Raw genomic sequence first — 26,240 nt, forward strand, 5'->3', positions numbered from 1 at the left:
TATGATTTCCATACACATAGGAAATGTTCTTTCTTAGCTCCTTGTCTCACAAAGCTTCTAAACCATAGCCGAAAACAGCAGTAATAACTAACATAGGAATCAAAATTCCTATTTTTCTGAAAAATTAGAGAAACATCTGTTTTTTTTGTCAAAATGCCAGCAGCATTAACAAAATCACAAGAATTAAGTTCTTGAAATGTATTCTTGAAAAAGTGATGTTGTTAGTGGTAATAATAAAGGATTCAATCAACCATAATACACCTACAATAAAAATCCTTAAACATTTCACAAAGTGCAATGTGCAACACTGGTAGAAAATAGTTCAACACCAGTCGAGAAAATCTTGATTTACCCACAAGGTATAGCACGTGGCCTGGCTCATAGCGGCAGCTCTGACTTTCCTACTCAAGAATGGTTAGAAGCAAAACACAGATAGATACTAATGTTTAACAACAGCAGCAGTTTCTAAATAATAGCCTGATCATTGTACTGCATTATTTTCTGAATAATGTTTTTAAGTTACACAATTTATTTTGTAAGAAAATAAAAGTGCAATGTAAAACCATCACCCACATTTTTTATAATTAGTGATGGTAACCTTAGGAACCTTTAACACAGCCGTAAATTAAAAAACATCTAAATTCCTAAAGCTTGATACCATATCCATAGAAAAATTCTCATTTGCTGTTGCCCTATTGTTGAAATTGTTGTTCTTTGCTAATCATTTTAACTTGCCTGCAGTAAACTTCTACCATGTGTGCACATGATGCACAATATAGAGATCAGCATAAGGTGTCAACCGTGGCTCAGTTGGTAGCACCCTCGCCTCAGAGTCAGAAGATTGCTGGTTCAAGTCCCACACCAGAGACTTGCGCACACAATCTAGGCTGACACTCCAGTGCACTGTCGGAGCTGCCGTCTTTCAGGCCTTGTCTGGCCTCTCAGGCCATCAGATGGATGGGAAGGACCCCACGGCATGATTTGAAGAAGAGCAGAGGAGCTCTCCCAGTGTCCTGGCCAATATACATCCCTCAACCAACATCACTAAAACAGATTATCTGGTAATTATTACATTGCTTGTGGGATCTTGCTGTGCATGTACACAAGTTTCCTACATCACAACACTTTAAAGATTGGCTGTAGAACGCTTTGGGACATCCTGGTGTCATGAAAGGTGCTATCTAAATGTAAGTCTTCTTTTATCAGACTGCAACATGTTCAAAATGTCAAAAATGTTGTGAATGGAAGAATTTATGTGAAAGGGAATGTTGTTTGAAGAGGGCATCAAAGGTTTGCATCTGTGTGTGTTTGTCACCATATTCAGGTGACAACACTAATTTCTAAGTAGTTTTTAAAATAAGAATTGTGATCAAGAACACACCTAAAGGAAAAATACTTCACTGGTGTTTCAAGTATAAATCTATAGCTTGCATTGGCTGCACCACTACTAGTGCCAATGTAAAGCTTTTGAAATTAAATGTGATAAGATCCCTGGTGCACAGATTAACCTAATTACATTCAGTGCCCAGGGTCCAAAGTTTGAAGCCTTAAGGTATAGATGTGAAACTTGGCTACACCGAAGATTTCGCAAGTAAATTCAATCAACAGGGTGAGCAACATGTAAGAAATACTTCAGAGATTGTTGGCCTGAGCAAAAGTATCACACGCCAATTATAGTGGGCCATAATTGGCAGCCCCTACTGGTGTGTACGAGGTGCGCACGTGCCCGTAGGGGCCGCGCAAGTTCTGGGTTTAGGCATGCGAAGCGCATGCGCTAAAACCCGAACTTACCATCTGTCAAGAATGATCCGCAAGAATGATCTGCGGGCGGAGAGTTAGGCTATCTGCCCAGTGAATGCCTGTGAAATTCTTACGCCTGGTAAAAGCAGACGTAAGGCCTGCTTTTACCAGTGTAAGTGTTTTAAAAAACATTAAAATAAAAACATTTCATTAATTTAAACATTAAAGCACATGTACAATAAGGTAAGTTTATTTTTAGATGATTTAAAATACGTAAATTAATTTTTCAAAAATATAAATTTTTGTTTTAAATGTTTAATTATATTGAATTTTAATTAATTTGAAATATGTAATTTTTAAAAATTTATTATGTTAAATCAATTTTTAATGTCATATTCATTCATGCTTATGGAGGTTCTGTACAAATGGAACCTCCATAAGTATGAATGGGGATCCCCCTTCTTTGATTGGTTGGGCCGGCGAACCGCATGCGCCACTGGGATACGTGGGCCTCTCCGCAGGCGTACGCATAGAGGCCCAGGCTTGCAAGTGTCCGAACCTCCAGGACCATCAGGTAAGTTTGTAGATTTTTTGCTGGTCAGAGGCATCCGTCCGCGGGAAGCCTCCGGCCGCAAATTCAGCCCCAGTGTGTCTTGATGTGAGAAAACCATTTCCAGAAACATTAATAAAAACAGGAAATGCTGGAAATGCTCAGCAGGTCAGGCAGCAACTGTGGTGCAAGGCAAAAGGGGGTGGCAATGGGACAAGAAAACAAACAAAAGATGGGTCTCGAGGAGTTGTAAATTACAACAGCAGAATCATTACCAACATCTGCTGTCCGAAAAAAACGGGAGCGGTGGTTCTGGTCTGAAATTATTGAACTCAATGTTGAGTCCGGAAGGCTGTAAAGTCCCTAATCGAAAGATGAGGTGCTGTTCCTCGAGCTTCGGTTGAGCTTCATTAGAACAGTGTAGGAAGCCGAGGACAGAGCGGGACAGTGAATTAAAATGACAAGCGCCATCATCACTTTTGTCATTTAATCACTCCTGCCTTCCGCCCTATCACAGACCTTCCCTTTTGTTCTTGCTTTCCACCCCACCGCCCACCCCCCCCCCCCCCGCCCCTTTCCCTGCCTCTGTACTTGCTTAAAACCTGTTACATCTCTAACTTTTTCCATTCTGATGACAGGCCATCGACCAGAAACGTTAACTCTGTTTCTCTCTCCACAGATGCTGCCTGACCTGATGAGTATTTCCAGCATTTTCAGTTTTTATTTCAAATTTCCAGCAGTATTTTGCTTTTCCAGAAACATTAAGATGCCTTCACACTACAACTGTAGTGTCATTGTGAAGCGGTTTTGAGTCGCACGGACACTGCTGTTGCAATGTTGGTTGCAGCCTAAATTTGGAGTCAAGGCCCCACCTAACACTGGAGTGCAGCTGAGTACGGCTCCCTGGAGGCAGGAGTCTGCTTCACCTCTGATTCAGCTTGGATCTCACCACCTGATTTATGCTACATATGCTTATCATTGCTGTAAAGCCAAAACCATTTTGCAGCAACTCTAAATTTCTATTGTAAATGCACCCTTTAATTTAAAAGTTTTGCAAGATGCCATTTTTACATAACAGTGCAAATGAACTCATTGGCTGCTGTGGGCTTCCAAAGTAAAAGGTCAAAGCAGCCAACGGGAAAGGTACTCACTTTGCCCTCCAAAATGCTATTTCAAATGACAGTAAAAGGCACTAAATAAAGTGTGAAACAAAGTCAACATTTTCTGGGGGGTAGAGCTATCTCGAAATCCTCTGAGCAAAGAAATTTTTGCTGCTCATATTCTCTTCAAAACTATCTAAATCCACCATGCTTAACTGACTTTCTAAAGTTGGATAATACAACTGTCAAATTTGCTAATTGGCATAATAAACATATTTTATTACCCTTATGTTTTGTTTTCCTCCATCCCCAAGCCTTCTCCTGAGTATTTCCCATGGCCTATTTGTGGCCAACAGAGTGGGTCTATGAACTGTTCCTAGGCATGGTGTGATGCATTGAAATTTTTCACTTATATACTGGTTTTAACATAGGAAAACATCCTACGGCACTTCATAGGTGCATAATAGGACGACAATTGTAATCGAGCCAAAGGAAGAGATATTAGGACAGGTGGCTAAAAGCTTGGTCAAAGAGGCAGGTTTTAAGGAGGGTCTTAAAAGAGGAGAAAGAAGTGGAGAGATGGAGAGATTTAAGGATGGAATTCCAGAGCATAGGGCCAAGACAGCTGAAGGTATGGCTGCCAATGGTGGGATGAAGGGAGTAGGGGATGTACAAGAGTGCCGAGTTGGAAGAACACAGAGATCTCAGAGGGTTGTAGGGCTGGAGGAGATAACAGGGATAGGGAGGGGCGAGGCCATGGAATGATTTGAACACAAGGATGAGAATTTTATAATTAATGCATTGGTGGACCAGGAGCCAATGTATGTCAGCGAGCACAGGGGTGATGGGTAAACTGGACATGGTGCAGGTTAGAGCATGGGCATCAGAGTCTTGAATGAGCTCAAGTTTATGAAGGGTGGAAGATGGGTGGCCAGCCAGGAGAGCTTTGGAACAGTCAAGTCTGAAGGTAACAAAAACATGGATGAACATTTCAGCAGTGGCACATACAAGTGATGTTAGATGTGGAAGGAGGCAGTCTTTGTGATGAACAGGATATGAGATCGGAAGCTCAGCTCAGGGTCAAGTAAGACGCTGAGGTTGCAAACAGTCTGGTTCAGCCTGAGACAGTAGCCAAGGAGGGGAATGGAATCGGTAGCGAGGGAACAGAGTTTGTGGCGGGGGCCGAAGAAAATGGCTTTGGTTCCCAACATTTAATTGGAGGAAACTGCGGTTCATCCAGGACTGGATATCGGACAAACAGTCTGACAAGACAGAGGTTGTAGAGGGTTCGAGAGAGGTGGTGGTGAGGTAGAGCTGGGTGTCCTCAGCATACATGTGGAACCTGAAATCATGTCTTCGGATGATGTTGCTGAGATCAGTATGTAGATGAGAAATAGGAGGGGGCCAAGGAGAGATCCATGGGGGACTCCAGTGGTAACAGTGCGGGGCGAGATACCTGGCCTGACATAGGCTAAATTACTCACCTTTTGATTTGGCTGAGGAGCTACAGGAAGCAACACAATTTCCTCAAGTAACATTAACAAGATCATAAACAAGCAAAAATCTATTGGCCAACAATGGATGATTTCTGGGAAGGGGCTGAGCAGTGTTGAACATGCTCAATTAGCACACCGTCTACTGACATTGCACCACTTTTTACTTGCAACTAATGTTTTGCTAAAATTAGCAAAGACAAGATTTGAGCCTTGTGATGATAAATAAAAATATTCAGCCTCTAAACAAATATTAATACAGCAGAGAGCAATCTGTGGGGCGAGATGTAATTTGAAAATTTAGATGGTGTTTAAAACCACTCAAGCGTCACTCTTGTGTTATTTGGGCCCCTCAAATCAGATTACAGGCTTGTAATCACTCCCCGCTATTCATTCATTCTGCATGTTGTCCACTGTTGTTAAAACCATAAATTCCTGCACTTCGCGCCTCAACCTTTGCCCTAAATTGCTTAAACTCACGCTCATCAATATTTATACGCAGCCAGCTGCCCTTGTAAATGACCAATGTTCTGACCAGTCTTGTTAACAATTTCCATGGCTAACGCACTACATTCCCAGGAGAGCAATCAATTCTCATGAGAAACGCATTTCTATAATGAATGTCTGCCACATATTTTATTTAAAGAGACTATAACATGTGCATTGATATCATATCACACTTGTACCTACATGTCAGGGGCGATGAGAGATTTGTCCCTGTTAGTAGGACACAGAACCTCATCTCAATGTCTTCAAACTACCGCAGCACTCCAGGGATATGGTTGTCAGTGTGATTTTAACCATTTGAGGACTAAGCAATTTTCACCATGAAAGGGAAATAATAGCAGAGTTTAGACCTGTAATTCCCCCTCCCTGGTTTTCTACCTATGGTTCTGCATAAAGAGTCAGTTAATAGACACTCATGGAATTTGTGTACACATGGGCATTGCTCAGTGACCCCAGCCCACTCCCTCTTTTCCATATGGCAAACAAGGAAAACCATTCCAGAGCTTTCAAACAACTTCAGCACATCACATCAAAGTTTTATTGGAACATCTGCATTCCAGTATTTACTTTTCCGTGAAGCTCTCTGTTCTTCAGCAGTGTCATGCTAACAAGAAGTGCTCCAATCCTACATTTCCACGCAATTGTACACCCAATAATGATGCAATCATCATTTACTGAGTGAAAAATTATGTAATACTAATTTTATACTACAGTATATCAATATAATCAAATTTATTCCCAAGCCATCTTTGTTGAATTTACAGTGTTTATTTAATTACTTTGTTCTTTTTTTTAAAACTTATATGGTTATGGAACGGATTAGAAATCCAATTTAGTTGTTTGTTCCAGCTAACTGATTCTGTTCCTCTAAGAATATCCGGTTATTTTCAGGTTTTGGTGTTCAATGCTTTCAGTGTTTCAATCAAATAGAACTGGATGCTTATCCATTCTTGCGGATATTCTTCTCGGAGTTAGTCCTACTCATTCAAGAGTCAGCTCAATAGAGCTATGCTAGAAGGAAGCTATATTTGACACACATGAAGAATAGTTTTTACTGGCTGTGAGAGAATAACCTTCAATGACAAATTAAGCAATAACGCCCGTGCGCTGTACTGGGAAATTGAGGATAGGCTGGACAATTGAAGGATGAGGCCACAGGTCTTGTCCTTCAATCGCCTGGTTTATACTCAATTCTTTGCTTCTGCGCGCGTACAAATATGTTTTTGCTATATGGTCATAGCCTCAATTTATTGAAGACACTGATGAGCAAGCTGATCAATTTTCTTCTGGCACTACAGTACTTTCGCCGCAGCTCATCCTCTATCGAGATTGAAAGCATGGCTTCAAACCAATTGGAATATGGAATTGTCCATAGGTATAATTAAAAAAACATTATAGACTTGCAATTTGATCTTGCAATGCAAATTTACTGAATTACTGCTGATTGATATCTTCTATATATAGTCAAAGCAATTACTAGAGGGTTTTAAGTGGAAACTAAATAAAATATGAAACAAATGCTATTCTAATGCATTACAAAAACCATTAGCAATCAGATGTATAGATCAGCTGTTTTTCCTGAAAATTGATCTGAAGATGGTCAACAGAGATATACGGAAAATAACAAAACCTCATGAGAATTTAAGTAACAATGTTATACTTTTTAATATTTTTCTGCAATACTGTATTCTGCAAGATCTTACGCCTTGGTACTTAATCTTTCAGTCCTAATCTAAAGAGCCAGTCCATCACTCTAAGAAAAGTTCTAAATCTTAAATAGCCATCACTCCGTAAACTTAAGTTGCTTGAAAAATAAAAAGGACTTTGAAATATTGGTAAGTGACTATGAGAAATGTATCCTTTTCCGTCTGGTTGTCAGTGTTTAATGGTAAACCAGAATGCATATGGGGCAGTCCAAGCATGAAGGGCAGTAGGACACTCATGCGAAGAGCTGCTCTGTCCCTCTGTGAGATCAGAAGCCTGTCACTTCCCTCATCCAGACTGTCAGCCTTGAGACACTATAAGTAGCCTTACCTCTGTGTTGTACACTCCATATATCAGGAAGATGAAGAGACCCTATAAAGACAAAAGGAGGGGAAAAAGCTGTTAACTGGAATCATTTTTTTTCCACTCGCAATTCTGAAACAAAGTTTCCCGAGAACAAACACAAAGAGGCTTTTGCAACCGACAAGGTCAATTTTTATTTTTCAATTTCATGAACCACAGCTCAAGTATCTACCACAGAGGAAAGCAGCTCTTTACAAATCTCTGTTACCCAACTGAATAGTAATCAAGGTTATCAGGACAATTGGGGACCTTGAAAAGGAACTGGTACCATTGAAACTACCACCACAATTAGTACAATCAGTTTTGATGCAGAACCTCATTTGTATGAATAATAGGGCAGTTATATTACACATTTTGCACCACTGCAAAGCTAAAACCAGTTAACAGTAACACAAAATGCACAGCATAAATTCAGTTGAACCTGCATCAATTCAAGATTTTGCACCACTTTGAGTGTCAGCTTGGCTCAACTGATAGCACTCTCACCAGAGTCAGAAGGTCATGGGTTCAAGCCCCACTCCAGGATTTGAGCACATAATCTAGGCTGACACTTCAGTGCAGTACTGAGGGAGTGCTGCATTGTCAGACATGATGTTCTTCAGGTGAGCTGTTAAACAGAGGTCTTGCCTACCAATTCAGCTGGGCATAAAAGGTCCCATAGCATTATTCAAAAAAGAGAACAGGGGAGTTCTTCCAGTATCCTGATCAACATTCCTTCCTCAACCAACACCATCAAAAAAAATTAACTAGTCATTCATCCCATTTACTGTTGTGGAACCTTATAGTACACAAATTGGCGACCATAACATAGTAAGTAATTATTATGAAGTACTTTAGGATAAGACACTATATAATTGCAAGGTTTCTTTAGGTTCAGGTGTGAAACCGCCTCCAAGAGGTAGTCTCACACCACTTTGTCTTCAAGCCAGCTGGAGTTTAACTCTGTCATGTGTAAATTTTATTTTAAATTAAAATCACCTTTAAAATTTTAATGTCAATAAAGAACTAACTAAACTGCCCGTTCTTTACCAGCAATAGATATCTGACTGGCACTCAAATAGCAATTTTAGAGCAGTCCTGAGGCAACAGGATAATTTGGTACTGCCTGCTCACATCACTTTGAAAATTGTACTAGTGTAAGACCAGTCGGTGCTGTATAATGGACCGAAACAAATGAGCGTAGGAACATACAGACAAGAGCAGGCCATTCAGCCCCTTGAGCCTGTTCTGCCATTCAATGAGATCATGGCTGATCTGTACCCTAACTCCATCCACTTGCCTTGGCTCCATATCCCTTAATACCCTTTGGCAAGCAAAAATCTATCGATCTCAGATTAAAAATTATTAATTGAGCTAACATCTACTGCTTTTTGTGGGAGAAAGTTCCACTTCTGCCACCCTTTGCGTGAAGAAGTGTTTCCTAACTTCTCTCCTGAATGGCCTGGCTCTGATTTTAAGCTTATGGCCCCTTGTCCTAGACTCCCCCACCAATGGAAAAAGTTTCTCTATCTACCCAATCAATTCCTTTCAAAATCCTAAAAACCTCAATCAAATCACCCCTTAACCTTCTATATTCCAGGGAACAAAAGCCTAGTTTATGTAATCTCTCCTCATAATCTAACCTTTGGAGCCCTGGTAACATTCTGGTGAATCTGCACTGCACTCCTTCCAAGGCCAGTACAGTATATCCTTTCAAAGGTGTGGTGCCCAGAACTGTACACAGTGATGTGATCTAACCAGGGCTTTGTATAGTTGTAGCAAAACTTCCTCCACTTTATATTCTAGCTCTCTGGTTATAAAGGCTAACATTCCATTAGCCTTTTTGATTATTTTTTGTACCGGACTGCTACATTTTAGTGATCTGTGTACATGGACCCCTAAATCTCTGTGGACCTCCATTGTTCTTGGCCTTTCACCATTTAAATAATACTTGGATCTATCCTTTTATGGTCCAAAATTGCTGACCTCATGCTTACCTGCGTTAAAATCCATCTGCCTCAGTTTTTCCCACTCACTTAATCTATTAATGCCTCTTTGTAATTTTATGTTCCCATCTACATTACTTACTCTTCCACCAATCTTTGTGTCATTGGCAAACTTGGATATATGGCTCTCTATTGTGTTATCTAAGGCATTAATAAATAGAGTGAATAGTTGAGGCCCCAGCACAGACCTTTGAGGGGCACCACTAGTCACTTCCTTCCATTTCGAGTACATAACCATTATCCCTACTCTCTATCTTCTACCGCCTAACCAATCTCCTAACCAGGTCCATAATTTGCCTTCAATTCCATGAGCTTTAATTTTAGTTAGCAGCTAGCAAAAGCCTAAGAATGTTTACTACAGAAGAAATAATCAACTAAACTGTTATATTAATATATTGTGAATATATTTTCATACAATATTACAGTACCTCAACATTTTTAAATGGCAGCATCGCCATTGGGCGTTGCATTATTGGTACTAAAGATTATAATGACAATTATTATAAAGAGATGCTTCTTCAAATGGTAAAAGAGTAATTACGTAATCAAGGAGTTCAGCACTATGAACCTAATGTTAAGGACTGGAATAGTTAAACGCAATAACACAATCATGCGTTAACATTATATAATCAAATGCTACCAAATATTCTTCCTAATCATTCTTTACTTAGAAGGATTTGCATTGCATTGAATGACCATAATGGAAGCAATGGCATAGAAATTGCGGTCGGAAGCGTACCTCCGGAGTACGCCTCCAACTCGCGAAACAATTCCGAAAGTACCTCCAGGCGGTCAGGCTGTGAAAAGTTGCGGAGGGCAGTGCAAAGGTCCACGGTTCCCAGGGACGCAGGCGGTTTGGAAGCATACCTGGGATCACATGGGCCCGGTCCTCCAATGGCAAAGGAGAATTTTATTGCAATCATTTACAAAGAGAATCCCCTGATGATATACAATGGAATCCTGAAATGTAAAAATGATACAATTAACAGAATTTAAATTTTAATCATAATTACCTTTATTCCAACAAACTCAATAAAAATGTAATCTTTTGATAATAATTTCACACATCATTAAAACTGTAATCCAGGCCAAAATTTGCATAAACTCATTTAATAAAGTGTATGTGCATAATTTTGGATATGTAAATGTTTAATTTAAGCCTTAAATATCCCCTTACGCTGATGCAAACAGGCCCTATGCTGGCCAGTCACTGGGCAAAGAGCCCAACTCTGCGCCAGCGATTGCTTTTTTGGAGCCCCCGCGGATGGCTTGTCAATGCGAACATTGACAGGCCACAAGTTCCGGATTTCGCACATGCAGAAATCCGTAACTTTCGGGGCATTTCAAAGGGATTAGGACGGCGTACTCAGAGTCCAGACACCACAATTTCAGGGCCATAGTCTTCACTCCAGTTGAGGTACAGGCCAAATACAGTACACCTGAACTTATTTTGTTTTCTAAAATGATTTTCGTTTTTATTTATTTTACAATGGATTTGTCATTCCATTAAATTGCAGCAATAAAATGTTAGATCAGAAGATTTTACGGCCAGCTTACCTAGATGGCCAAATCCCTGATGAATGGGGCGAGTTACCTCAGGAGTTAGGCCACCTCACAGCTCACTGGGAAACCAGTGCTTTTTCTGCTCTCCACAACACTGGTAATTTTGCTTGCATGTGATCCTGACCAACGGTTCCACCACAGACCCAATTCACGCACGAACCGGGGTCAAGCAAGGCTGCGTCATCGCACCAACGCTCTTCTCGATCTTCCTTGCTGCAATGCTCCATCTCGCCCTCAGTAAGCTCCCCACTGGAGTGGAGCTCATTTACAGAACAAACGGGAAACTCTTCAACCTCCGTCGCCTCCAGTCCAGATCCAAGGTCGTCCCATCCTCTGTCGTCGAATTACAGTATGCAGACGAGGCTTGCGTCTGCGCTCACTCTGAGGTCGAACCCCAAACCATCATCAACACCTTCACCGAAGCGTATGAGAGCATGGGCCTTACACTAAACATCCGTAAGACAAAGGTCCTCTACCAACCTGCCCCCGCCACACAGTACTGCCCCCCGATTATCAAAATCCACGACAAGGCCTTGGACAACGTGGACCACTTTCCATACCTCGGGAGCCTAGTGTCAGCAAAGGCAGACGTCGACGATGAAGTCCAACACCGCCTTCAGTGCGCCAGTGCAGCCTTCGGTCGCCTAGGGAAGAGAGTGTTTGAGCACCAGGACCTCAAACCCGGCACTAAGCTCATGGTCTACAGAGCAGCAGTGATACCCACCCTGCTGTATGCCTCAGAGACATGGGCCATGTACAGCAGGCACCTCAAAGCACTGGAGAGGTACCACCAACGCTGCCTCCGCAAGATCCTGCAAATCCATTGGCAGGATAGGCGCACCAACATCAGTGTTCTTGCTCAGGCCAACATCCCCAGCATTGAAGCTTTGACCACGCTCGATCAGCTCCGATGGACGGGTTACATTGTCTGCATGCCTGATACGAGACTCCCAAAACAAGCGCTCTACTCGGAGCTCCGGCACGACAAGAGAGCCCAAAGTGGGCAGAGGAAATGCTTCAAGGACACCCTCAAAGCCTCCTTGAAAAAGTGTAACATCCCCACCGACACCTGGGAATCCCTGGCCCAAGGCCGCACAAAGTGGAGGAGAAGCATCCGGGAAGGCGCCGAACACCTCGAGTCTCTTCGCCGGGAGCAAGCGGAAGCCAAGCGCAGGCAGCACAAAGAGCGCACGTCAACCCAAGCACCCCACCCACCCGCCCCTTCAACCACTGTCTGCCCCACCTGTGACAGAGACTGTAGGTCCCGCATTGGGCTCATCAGTCACCTGAGAACTCATTTTTAATGTGGAAGCAAGTCATCCTCGGTTCCGAGGGACTGCCTAAGAAGAAGAATTTTGCTGAGTTTGTTAAACAAAGTACACCTTGAAATTGCGGGTGATCATATGCCTTAATATTATGTTTTCTTACCATTACATATTTGTTCAAATTTTTACAAAAACTTTGAGTAGCAGCAACAGTGCAGCACCTCAGATACTTTCTACAACGCCATCAATTGCAAACTGCAGAAAGTTGCTAACTGTTAATGAATATAACCTCAAGTTGGGAACAAACCAGGGAATTTGTACAAGTCTGCATGCAGTCTATTGACACATACTTCTGACTGATTTAGATAAATTAATGACAACCCGTGCATTGATGAGTCTCGACACAATTTGTTTGATCAACAACCGGGAGCTTGGTGTTGTGGACAATCACTGGCAAATGGTCATCATTTTGGGTCATTAATCTAGTAGCCCAGGTTTCCCCATCTTTTTTCCCCGGGGCACTCAGTAAACTGTTTTGTTCAATCAGTAGATGTCCACTACACGTGCCCAGCTCATGAAGGCCATGTACGCCAACTAAACATTGACTGGATCCTTTGAACTATGTGTGCTACTGTAGTCTCAGTCACCTCGTTTTCCCCGCCGCTGTTCTGTAAGGCATTGAGAATCCAGTACTGTTACATTAGGAATACATAGGATTACAGAGGGTATACAGCACAGAAACAGGCCATTTGGCCCAACCAGTCCATGCTGGCGTTTATGCTCCACACAAGCCTCCTCCTGTCTTTCCTCATCTAACTCTATCAACATAACCCTCTATTCTCTTCTCCCTCATATGCTTGTCTAGCCTTACCTTAAATGTATCTATACTATTTGCTTCAACCACTCCCTGTGGTAGTGAGTTCCACATTCTCACTACTCTTTGGATAAATAAGTTTCTTCTGAATTCCCTATTGGATTTCTTGGTGACTATCTTATATTGATGGCCTCTAGTTATGCTCTTCCCCACAAGTGGAAACATTCTCACATTCTCTCTGTATCCACTCGATCAAAATTTTTCATAATTTTAAAGACCTCTATTTGGTCACCCCTCAGCCTTCTTTTGTCAAGAGAAAAGAGACCCAGCCTGTTCATCCTTTCCTGATATGTATACCCTCGCATTTCTGGTATCATCCTTGTAAATCTTCTCTGCACACTTTCCAGTGCCTCTATATCCTTTTTATAATATGGCGACCAGAACTGTACGTAGTACTCTAAGTGTGGTCTAACCCAGGTTCGATACAGGTTTAGCATACTTTTCAATTCTATCTCTCTAGAAATAATGGCTCTATTGCACTGTATCTGCAATATAATTTGCTCTTCCACCATTTTTTGGTATAACACATATAGTAGAAGTGCTGCTGTTACAAGACAGATCTAGTTAGCCACATCAGTGTCTATCCTACAGTCAGCTGAAATCTTTATAGTGAACCCTCTATATTCAAAGGGGAAAAAGCTGAAATTATATTTTCCAGTAGAGCTGCCCTTTGTATATTTATCCAAGGAGAGCAATTAATTTAGCCTATTTTAGTGATGATAAATTTAGGCTATTTATAAGACATCTTTGTACATCACTATTTAGATATTTTAAAATTGCTGAGTAATGTCTCACTCTGGAATTTCCAACATTCAGTGCATATGTGAAGCAGAAATCTGAGCAGCTAATTAGTCCCAAATCAGGCAACAATTTCACAACCAAAGCCTGAGGGTACAAATTATATTACCAGATGATTAAATGCATACAACAAAAGCTTCATCTATATTGGGCCTGAATTTGCGGTCGGAGGCTTCCCGCGGGCGGATGCCTCCGACCGACAAAAAATCTACGAACTTACCTTCTGCCTCGGGATCCACAGAGACCCGCGCTCCTGGGCCACTACGAGTAGACATGTGTAGAGGCCCAGGTATCCCAGGGGCGCAGGCGGTTCGCAAGCACCCTGGGGATCACGTGGGGCGGCCCAATCAATGACAGAAGGGGGATCCCCCATTCATGCTTATTGGGATTCCGTATGTATGGAAACCCCATAAGTATGAATGGGAATACCCCCAAAAAATACTTACACGCTTCAAATAAAAAAAAATTAAATCACATATTTAAAATGAATTAAAATGGCATTTAATTAATTTATTTTAAAATGTAATTTTTTGAAAAATACATTAACATGTTTTAAAGAGTCTAAAAGTAAATTTAGCTTATTTCACAGGTTTTTAAATGTATAAATTATTGATAAAATTTTATTTTTCTGTTTTTTAAAACTCTTATGCTGGTACCAGGCGTAAGAATTTCACAGGCATTCACTGGGCAGAAGTTGGGCAAATAGCGCAACTCTCCGGCCGTAGAGGCCCTTTTCCCGGGGATGAGACAGATGGCAAGTTCTGGGTTTTCGCACATGTGCAGCGCATGCCTAAACCCGGAACTTGCGAGGCCCTTATGGGCGCGTGCGCACCTCATACACACCAGTAGGGGTCGCAAAATAAAGCCCAGTGTCTTTCACTGTCCTTTGAGTGGGTGCTGTTCTTTACAGGTTGAAAGAATCTCAAAGCGACATTGTCTAAAGTTAAATGCACTGCTATCAATCACAATATTACAGTTAGATAAATGCCTCTCATCAACTCCACTTATGCAAGAATGTCTATTTTCTGGTAACTGTTTGTTACCTAATTCAATATCTAGTTTGGGCAAATGTTGTCTAATTTGTTAGACTCTCCATTAGTTAAAGGAATAATTCTTGCCCGTGCTATTACAACACAGTTTCAGAATTTAGGCGTCTGAAAAACTAGGCAACAAATTTGTCACTCAGAAACAACTGGTAATTTAATGGTCTTGGTTTATATCATAATTAGCAGAATCTGATTGAAGAATTATTTCCAAAAGCCAGGAGTTATGAAGAAATATAATCCCCCATGTCGGAAGCAGATTCTTTATTGTTGGCTACAGTCCATTTCAGTGTCTGGCTTTTCCAGTTGGTTTCTTTTACATTTCCTATGTATTAACCTTTGTCCACAAATTATTCCTTTGATATTTTCAAGTGACAAATATGCTCGGTGTCCCGTAGAATATAGGAAATGATGGTGTTGGTGGATATGTGTGAGTTGGAAGGATAGCCAGTGAAAGGGAAGTGCTGCTGTCACACCAATGCTCCTGCTCTTTCCATTTAGCAGAGACAGGATGGACCTCGTCTCACACTGAATGGATCGAAGAGCAACATTGTCTTAGCTAATGACAATGATAATGATACAGCATCTACAAGTGATTGTCACCACCCACTGGGTGTTTTGACTAATAGTACAGGACCAGCTACATGTGCTAACAGTGCTGCACCACCAGCCCTATGGGCAGGTCTAATCAGATATAACCTCACTATCTGCAGAGACTCTCCATGGTTCACAGTTGCTGTTAACCTGGAATTTTTTTAAATATTCATTCCTGGGATGTGGGCATCACTGGCAAGGCCAGCATTTATTGCCCATCCCTAATTGCCCTCGAGAAGGTGGTGGTGAACCGCCTTCTTGAACCGCTGCAGTCCGTGTGGTGAAGGTACTCCCACAGTGCTCCCATAATACTATGATATACTGGGCTCGTAGACCTGCCAGCGGACTTCCTGGAGCTTCCACACCTCATACATGTGGCCTGATAACTTTGCGACAAAAGAGGTCTATTGACAAATGAATCCAACAACCCTGTTCAAAAGAAAGTTGCCAGCCAGCCCAACTGAAGTAAAGAAAAGAACACTTCATAAAAACCCAAAAGTAAGTCACACTCAACTTAGTCTGAGGAAGTAGAAGCATTACTTCCATGCTTCAGAATTACTCCTTGCACATTATAAAGAGAAACATCAAGCATCGTCCCACTAACTATCCCCTGAAGTAACTATCTCCAGACAGAAAACTTAAATCAACCTCAACAACCTGCAAAAATAAGGAGGCTAATCAGTAATCTGTTGGTAGTTAAACAACAGGCCTTTACACAAGGAAGTACACAAGAAGAGGCCAAGATAATAAATCATCGAGAGCATGAAACAAAACAGAGCTGCATACAGGACTGCATCAGTAAAGCCATTCAAAAGGAGTAGGATCTGGAGATATGAGACAAAACTGAGAGCCACAGCAATGAACTTCAAACTGAATTCACATAATTGAAGAAGACAGTGTAAAAGAAAGCAGGAGGGATTGAGATAAATGTCAGGAGGCAATCGGGGGGAATCAGCGGCCGCAGTATTAATTTTGGAGGCAGGAGGAGCACATAGGAGCACTCCTGCTCCTCCTGGTTCCACATTAAGGTAAGTTAAAAAAAAATTACCTGCAGGATTCTTCTGCGGCCCCCAGAGGTCCCTTTAAGGACCACTGGTTAGGCTGCTGTATAGTCTGAAAAAGAAAGTTGAAGTTTGCAGCAAGCAAACGCCGACTGCTTTTCACCAATTTCAGGAGCGGGTCCGGAATTGGGCAAAGAAACTTCATTTCAACATTGAAATGAGGCCTGCGCTCATTTGCCGGCCACCATGGCTACCTAAAAAAAGACCCTGTTGAATTTAGCAGTGGCCTGGGTGTCCATGCAAAGCGGGCGCATGCCTTCCCACTGCTAAATGTTATCGTTGCGCCCATTTTACACTCATGAAACAGGCGCTACAATGTTGACTATAGACCTGAGAATATATTATCCACCTATGTCAGGATTTTAAAACCACTGACATTTCTTCAACATAATTCATTACAACTGTATTTCAATAAATACTTTTAACAGAAAATGTGCCCCAATGATTTGTAAATCTCCCGATTAACAAGACTCATTTGATTTAATGAGTTTCAAATCAATAGTGTAGTTGTTTGCCAGGCACTATCTGGGCACTGAAATTATGTATTACTTAAATTTATCTACACAGAAACTCAATATGACTAGCACAAGAAATAGTGGTACAACTATTTTAAATGTTAACACTCAAATGTTTTAAGTAATACAGTGATTTTTCATTGACATTATTGAGGTTTGTGCAATCAAATTAGATGCCCAACCAGTTTTATTTCATGTGTTTGGTGTACTCTATAAATTTCACAATTTCAGTTGCCGTTCTTCTCCCTTTTATATACATTCTTCCATTCTCTCACGAGTAACCTCTAGAACTCAATACCTTCCTCGACCCCAAGATTTTCTCAGCAGAATAAACCGCCTTCATCCCCTTTATTGCTAATGGCATTCTAATTTGCTTCAGGGTAAAAGTTGCCATCGTCTCGCCGGCACATATCTGTCAACACAAATTTCTAGCAAAATCTGTATCATTAACATAACAATCATTAGCCGCAACCCAGTGTTTCTATAATTACAAGTTATGTTAACAGCAACTTTTAGAGTTGGCTCATAACTCCAGCGCACCATAAATTGAAGAGTTGAACACTATTATTTGCAGTTGTTGCAATTGTTTGATAGCTCTAGCTAACATTAAATTCACACTAAGTCTGCAATGTGCAAACATGTACTTCCTTTCAGTGACCACACTCAGAATAATTAGTCAGCTCCCTTTCCTGATTATATGTCGTCAATCTTGGAAGTTTAAGGGGCAAAAAAAACAAAGAACTTTGAGTGTAGCCTCTGTCAGTGAGAGCATGTGGCATTAATTGAAGCAGATAGGAACCGTTCTTCTTGAGTACACGAAGTTCAACACTGCCTTCCAGATGCCCAGCTTTTTATTTTGTTAATGAAACATCACTTCTAACAATCAACATACAACAAAAAATGCATTTAAATAATAGAACAGAATTCTTTATTACTAGTAATTTACTTCAATAAAAACTGCAACACTATGGTATATTTCCATAGCATAAAATGTTACTTCAAGTCACATCAGGCTGAACAAAATACAATGAATTAGATATATTATGATTAAATATAATAACTGTGACCATACATGCTATAAACCTTCACAGAATCTATTCAACCATGTAGTAATTCCCAAAGCTTCGCTATAATGTAGAGCACAAATATTTCTGTTCAAATTTGATGTGATATATCAGTGAAGCATTTACTGCTAAAAAGAGATTGAGAGCAAATGTATCTTCCGCCACTATGAATAAAAGCCCTAGTTTCTCATTACTTTGTGACAAGACCCAGGAATTCACTTTAGTTTTCATTTAGGCTTTCTGCCTCAGTTTATGGATGTATGCCTTCACGCTTTTATTCCTTCTTCGCTTCACACATATGTAATAAATGATTATAAATTTCCACAGACGACCGCCTCTCTTCCTCACTCACACTAAGTGCACAAACTTCGGAAGTTGCAAGTAAAACTCAACAAACAGATTTATTTATGATGTTGTCCTTGGTAACCGAAATTTCAATGTACTGATGAAAAGTATGATTAAAGACAGAGTGTGCCACGACAAGGAGAGCCAGGGACAAGTTTCTATTTTTCACTGCAAATATATAATAGCACTTGACACTGGTTTCATACAAAATTCACCAGCTACAGCGATGGAGAGAAGCTAGAGGTGTAAATGGCCATTTGTTCTTTTATTTTAAAAAATTCCTATTGCAAACATTTTACACCAATCAAACTGCACTCAGGGTGAGTGACACCATATCAATTTACCAAATTAGTGTTCAAAATATATGTACCTCATCTCAATACCGCATCTACATAACCAGAAGAGTCACAGCCTTGCAGTTATATTATGACAGATTAAAAAGTAGCCATTATTCACAATTCTGCATCTGTGTCAATATCATAATCAAATGTCAAATTGTTACTAATTCCATAACAATTTCTTAACATTTCTGATACATATTTTTAATCAAAATTATTTTGACGCAGAGTACTTTTCTTCAGATTTTCTATGACATGCTGATCAGTAAATTAGTACAAATTTCTTCATTGATTTGTTTTTCAGTTTTCAACACCCCCGGCCCTCATAATTTTAATAACCAAGGAGGGTGCGTGGACAAAGATTTCGGCGACTCCCGAAGCAGGATGTAACAGTTTCTCTCTCCGACCACTGGGAACCTTGCCCCTTGCAGTGTTTCAGGGGCTGAAGTTGTTGCACTCATTAATCAAAGTCAGCTGCTGGTGCCCTCAACTGAAAATCCAAAGTGACGTGAACATTTCAGTCATGATCCTGAAAACTCACTGACTCACGTTGGAACACTTATTAGTGTAAAGAAGGAAATAATGTCCCTCTGTGCCAATAAGGGCGATGATACACCCCCATCATGTTGATGGTGAGCAATGGGAACTTGAAACTGCAACCCTGCCCAAAATAAGCAGTGGAAGGTGATGTGCTTTTTTAAAAAACAGATTTTATTTCACTGCTGACGGACTCTAGTAAGGAAAGGTGTTATCCGGGTCTATGGGGTATGGGAGGGGGTGGGGTGCGTTCAAATGCTGGGATATGCATATGATCATTGGTGAATGTGAAACAGACCGCCTTTCTCTTTTAAAAAAAATCCCCATGATCAAGTGGAATGTAACCAATGGGTGGTGGTCTAGTGCGAATCTGTAACATGATCACAGGCTCTCTTTGGGGTCTGGAGGGAAAAGGGTGAGTTCATGCAAACCAGCTCAAATTTTTGAGAATGGTCTTTAACTAAACTTTGTAAATAGCTGAATCTAGAGACTGAACCATGCAGTCGGTTAGCAGATTGTGTTTTCATCTCTGGATGCAGGGCTCGATGGGATCAAAGTCTCTGCTAACTATAAACAACCTAAGAAAATGAATCTGTGGAATCCCAGTACAACCTCCAACGGATAAGTGTTCATGGCCTGAAACTGCCCATTATTCAGCGTTAAGTTACATTGGTAGAAAAAACAGAAAGGCAGAGTATTTCCTAAATGGTGAAAGATTTGGGAATGCAGATGCTCAAAAGGACCTGGGTGTCCTTGTACATGAGTCATTGAAAGTGCAGGTGCAGGTGCAGCAAGCTATTAGAAAGGCAAATGGTATGCTGGCTTTCATTACAAGAGGGTTTGAGTACAGGAGTAAAAAAGGCTTACTCCAATTATATAGGGCCTTGGTGAGACCACACCTGGAGTACTGTGTACAATTTTGGTCTCCTTACCTAAGGAAGGATATACTTGCCACAGAGGGAGTGCAACAAAGGTAAACAAGATTGATTCCTGGGATGGTGGGACTGTTGTATGAGAAGAGATTGAGTAAACTAGGCCTATATTCTCTTGAATTCATAGGAATGAGAGGGAATCTCATTGAAGCATACAAAATTATTACAGGGCTTAATAGGGTGGATGCTGGGAGAATGTTTCCCTTGGCTGGGGAGTCTAGAACCAGGGGCCACAGCCTCAGGTTAAAGGGTAGGCCATTCAGGACTGAGATGAGAAGAAATTTCTTCACACAGAGGGTGGTGAATCTTTGCAATTCTCTACCCCAGTGGGCTGTGAAGGCTCAGTCATTGGGTATATTCAAAACAGAAGTCGACAGATTTCTGACCAGTAAAGGCATCAAGGGATATGGTGATAGGGCCGGTGAATGGAGTTGAGGCAGAAGATCAGCCATTTTCTCATTGAATGGCAGAGCAGGCTTGAAGGGCCGAATGGCCTATTCCTGCTCCTATTTCTTATGTTATGTTCTTATGTAACTAATATTAAATTGGCGGTCTCACTCAGAGAAGGGACAAGGACAGTAGTGTGGGAGATGGTGCAATAGGAGGTGATCTTGTGAGGTTGGGCTTAAAGCATATTGTTGGGTAGAGACAGGCAGTCTTGGACTGTACAGCAAAAACAAAAGCAGCAATACATTCATATAACCCTCTTTATGTAAAATAGTACCTGAAAGAACTTTATAAAAAGGAGAGGTGGACACTGAACAGGAGGTAAAGAAACATGGTGGGGGAGGAGGGAGAAACCCCCCAAAAATGGTCAAGGAATTAGTCTTTTAGGAGGCACTTTAAAAGCAGGAAGAGAGGTGCCAAGGCAAAGCGGTTTTGGGAGAGAGTTGCAGAGTGCATGAGCCCAGTGGCTGAAGGAATGGATTTCAGTGCTAGTGTAGGACTGGGAGACAAGTAGTAATCCTGTTTGTACCAGCTTGGGAGTGTTTGACAGTGACAGTGGGTGCCCAGAGTGTAAAAATGTTCTACTCCCCAGCATTGAGACCCTCAGCTTGATGAGCAAAAAATAAATACATTTAAAATAAATACCTGAATTTTGGACATCTTGAGATCAGAACCAAAACCGGAGTGCTTGTCCCTGCTTAGATGAGAACTAAACACCTAAACCGGCACACTACCCGACGATGCCTACTCTACAGTGTTTTGAATACTGTTGTTACCTAAGACACAAAACAATGAATAGATACCGGGGACTTACGAGGCAGCAACACACCCAAAGTCATTCCAATGGCACGACAAACAGTGAAAGCAACATTTAACACTGCTGAGCTTAGAGTCCTATAATGCTCCCAAATTAACTCACCATATGTTATAATGTAGAACATGCTTTTTATATCCTTTTCAACAACCTATTACTCCAAGGAAGTCCTCTCCCCACCAATCAATCACCGAGGTATGCATAAAATTTGAAGAGTCTGATATAGTTATCATTTTGATATTTTTTGAAAATCTAAATTTAATTTAAACTGATCATAGCTACCCAATGTTTACAGCCATCTCAGAAATCTCTGAAGTAAAGCTACAAAGTGCTAGCATGGTAAAAGACAAGGGCCCGTAATTTCCGATAGGAGGCTTCCTGCGTGCGGAGGCCTCCTATTGGAGAAAAATCTATGCTCTTACCTGAGGGCTCCCGAGGTCCGGACACTTCCGATGCTGGGCCTCTCCACAGTTGAAAAGTGCAGGGCCCTAGTATCCCAGGGGCGCAGGCAGTTCGCAAGTGTCCCTGGGATCACATGGGCCAGGCAAGCCAATGAAAGAAGGGAATCGCCTTTCATACTTTTGGCAGATAGAACTGTACACAGTGTAGGGATTGGAAAATACGGGCCAATACGTGACATAGATCACATGACCAGATGAGGGGCATTACCCCGGGGAGTGCAGGCCTACCATGATTATTGGGTTAGTTGGCACATTGCTGATAACTGAGTTATGGCTCCAGTAAGTTTAAAATCAGCCCACACAGATCAACAGAAATGGATTCAACAGCTTTTAAGATTCCACTGTAACTAAAATACTTTTGGTTGTTGTGTGTCAATTTTTAGTAACAATAGAAAAATTAGAAACATTTACCATTATTTTACATCCCAACCATTTAAGGCAGCATTCTCCATTTTCTATTCAGTGTCTGATCTTTCTTCCTGGCATTCTACCTAAATGTTTGTGACACTGAACATATGGAGCCAATTGCTAAAAAGTGCGAGAGAGGTTAAATGCTGTGGAAGAGTTCAAACTTTATGTAAAGGACACAGTAATGCCTTTGACCCATCTCACATAAACGCATTAATCACAGCATTTGAATGCTTTTAACCTAACTTTTCAAAGCCTGTAAAGAGTGTTTGCAGTCAATTATAACTTTCAAGTTGAAATATTACAGAACCCTAACCAGGAACACCAAATTTTCTGAGACATTTTGTTAAGTGAGTCATCACTCAGACATAAATAATTCAATAATTAGTGATATAAAAGGCACTAACTGGCTAAATGTCTGCAATGCTACAGTTTTTAAGAAAAACATTGGCCTAGAAATTCAGGTGCGTCCACTTTTGGGCATACGGGGAGCGCAGACCATCCCTGTGCCTGAATGGTAAGCTCCAAGAAGTCCCTGATATTTGGCCTCGGGCCTCATTAACACCAAGCCGGTGTGGCAGGAGGAGCCCTCTGGTGAAAAGTGAACCAAGATTGGACTGCTGCTAGCATCACGCCAGCCCCCAGAGGGGCGAAACAGAGGCTGTGGAGGTGAAATCGGGCCTCATGTAGGGATTGGCGTCAGTGGTGAATGGGACGAATAGATGTACGTGTGAAAGAGTTGCAATCATTTCTGGGTTTAGTCAATTATTACTGACACTTTGTTCCTAGCATGTCAATAGTCACATACCCACTAAGTAGACTTCTTCGTAAGAATGTAAAGTGGGAGTGGTCAAAGCACAGTCAAAGTAGGTTTGAACAGCTGAAGACAGCAAGTACAGCACTATTGGGGCATTACAACCCTAATTTGCCACTGATTTCATTAGTTGATGCATGTAAAGTGTGATTAGGAGCTGTGATTTCTCACCCATACCCTGCCGGCTCCAAACAACCAATAGCATTGGTTTCCTGTACTCTAACTTCCTCAGAGACCAATTATTCAAGGGTTGGGCATGAGGCCCTTGCTATCATATTTGGAGTGAAGAAATTTCACACATACCGACTCAGACATTGTTTTGTTCTGTGTACTGATCACAAGTCTTTGGCTTTCATATTCTCCGAAAACCGAGGGATACCCGTCTTAGTTTCAATGAAAATTCAAAGATGGGCTATTCAATTATCAGCCTATCAGTGTGACATCAAGTTTAAACCATCGAATTCGAACGCCAATGCAGATGTTTTTGTCCCACCTACCTGTATCAGGTGCACTTACTGCCGAAGATTTCAACATCTCAAAATTGTTTACTGAGCAGCTGAACTCACTTCCCATCACAATGCTACAGCGTATGACCCTGTACTATCCTGTGTTATGTACTATGTGGTGAATGGCTGACGTTTTGCCAGCAGAACTATAGGGTAGACATCAAGCTGAATTGTCAATCGAGATCGGGTGTTTGCTTCATGGGCTTCGTGTTGTTATCCCACCTAAACTGCAAAGACCTATTTATGATCCAGGAACTATATCCTGGTGTAGTAAGAATGAAAGGGTTAGCTAGAATGCGCATGTGGTGTTTTCCCCAAAATAATGAGTGTCAAGCCTGTAGATCTCCTTACTTCTAAACCCTGCAGGAACTAATACTTGGCAATGGCCACCAAAACCATGTTGAATTTGCCGAGCTGAAGAGGCAGAGGTTTTATTTTTATTTTGCATTCTCATTCTAAACGGCTCAAAGTGGTTCCGACGTCATCAACAGACGATTGATGTGTTACGAAATGTGTTTGCCCGATCTGGACTTCCTGTGGGGCTGCTCTCTGACAATGGGCCACTTTTCTAGCTAAACAATTTTTCTCAATTTTTGAATAGGAATGGTGTGTCACTGGAAGGAAGTTACAGACTCATTTTGGTATTTTTAAACCTGACTTAGAAAAATCAGTATCGAGAAGAAAACTAATGCTGGATCGCCAACATCGAAGCAACATTGCGTGGGAGAAAAACTATTATGTCTCGATTTTCACGGGAATGTGGAAAAAATGGAGTGTTGCCTTAATTGTACGGATGAGTGGAGCTGTTGCATTTTTAGTTTTGGTGGGTGGTTTGCTGTGGAAGTTTCAAAAGGATTAATTATGAGAAAGAGTATCGATCTACTGCCTTTGATGTGGTATTACCAGCTGATGATGTAGAGTGTGACTACCACCAATGCCTTTTCCACCAAAGGGAATAGTTGTTACACCTGACAGCTTCAAATGTTTTGCCTACTCCCATGCTGAACGAACCAACCACATCCAGGATGTTGTTCGTGCTCCTGCTTCTGGTTTAAACTCTCCAAGGCAGTCTCTGAAGAAAGTTATGGAACCCAACGATGTTAAAATCGAACCCAGGAACTTACCATCCACTACACCTGTTATAGAATCATAGAATCATAGAATAGTACAGCACAGAAGGTATTAGTCCCAACTCAACCATTAGGAAACCTACTTGAAGATATCACCATTCTGGGGTTGGCATAGCCCATCTTTCTTACAGTCATAGAGTTACACAGTACAGAAAGAGGCCCTTCGGCCCATCGTGTCTGCGCCAGCCATCAAGCCCTGTCTATTCTAATCCCATTTTCCAGCACTTGGTTCGTAGCCTTGTATGCTATGGTGTTTCAAGTGCTCATCTAAATGCTTCTTGAATGTTGTGAGGGTTCTTGTCTCTACCACCCTTTCAGGCAGTGAGTTCCAGATTCCACAACCACCCTCTGGGTGAAAAAGTTTTTCCTCAAATCCCCTCTAAACCTCCTGCCCCTGACCTTGAAACTATGCCCCCTGGTTATTGAACCCTCTACTAAGGGGAAAAGTTCATTTCTATCTACCCTATCTATGCCCCTCATAATTTTGTACACCTCAATCAGGTCCCCCCTCAGCCTTCTCTGCTCTAAGGAAAACAACCCCAGCCTGTCCAGTCTCTCTTCATAGCTGAAGCGCTCCAGCCCAGGTAACATCCTGGTGAATCTCCTCTGCATCCTCTCCAATGCAATCACATCCTTCCTATAGTGTGGCGACCAGAACTGCACACAGTATTCCAGCTGTGGTCTAACTAATGTTTTGTACAGCTCCATCATAACCTCCCTACTCTTATATTCTATGCCTTGGCTAATGAAGGCAAGTATCCCATATGCCTTTTTAACCACCTTATCTACCTGTCCTGCTGCCTTCAGGGATCTATGTACATGCACACCAAAGTCCCTCTGATCCTCTGTCCTTCCTCGGATCCTACCATTCATTGTGTATTCCCTTTCCTGGTTAGTCCTCCCAAAATGCATCACCTCACACTTTTCAGGGTTAAATTCCATTTGCCACGATTCTGCCCATCTGACCAACCCGTCTATATCGTCCTGTAGCCTGAGGCTTCCCTCCTCGCTATTTACCACTCCACCAATTTTCGTGTCATCTGCAAACTTACTGATCATACCTCCTGCATTCATATCTAAATCATTAATGTACACTACAAACAGCAAAGGACCCAGCACCGATCCCTGCGGTACACCACTGGACACAGGCTTCCAGTCACAAAAACAACCTTCAACCATCACCCTCTGCCTCCTGCCACTAAGCCAATTTTGGATCCAATGTGCCAAATTGCCTTGGATCCCGTGGGCTCTTACCTTCTTGACCAGTCTCCCATGCGGGACTTTGTCAA

At 41.6% G+C, this 26,240-nt stretch overlaps 1 protein-coding gene across 1 annotated transcript in view; it reads right to left on the bottom strand.

Moving 5' to 3' along the window:
* Window positions 1-26,240, bottom strand: part of LOC147121890 (adhesion G protein-coupled receptor D2) — a 422,076-nt gene that overhangs the window by 244,737 nt on the left and 151,099 nt on the right. The window contains exon 16 of the mRNA XM_085978030.1: window positions 7,425-7,466. Coding sequence (XP_085834156.1) covers window positions 7,425-7,466 — 42 coding nt within the window. The remainder of the gene's footprint in view (window positions 1-7,424; window positions 7,467-26,240) is intronic.

Source organism: Somniosus microcephalus, chromosome 3, assembly GCF_052327205.1.
Source record: "Somniosus microcephalus isolate GS21.2 chromosome 3, FLI_Smic_1.0, whole genome shotgun sequence".
NCBI classification, from domain to species: Eukaryota; Metazoa; Chordata; class Chondrichthyes; order Squaliformes; family Somniosidae; genus Somniosus; species Somniosus microcephalus.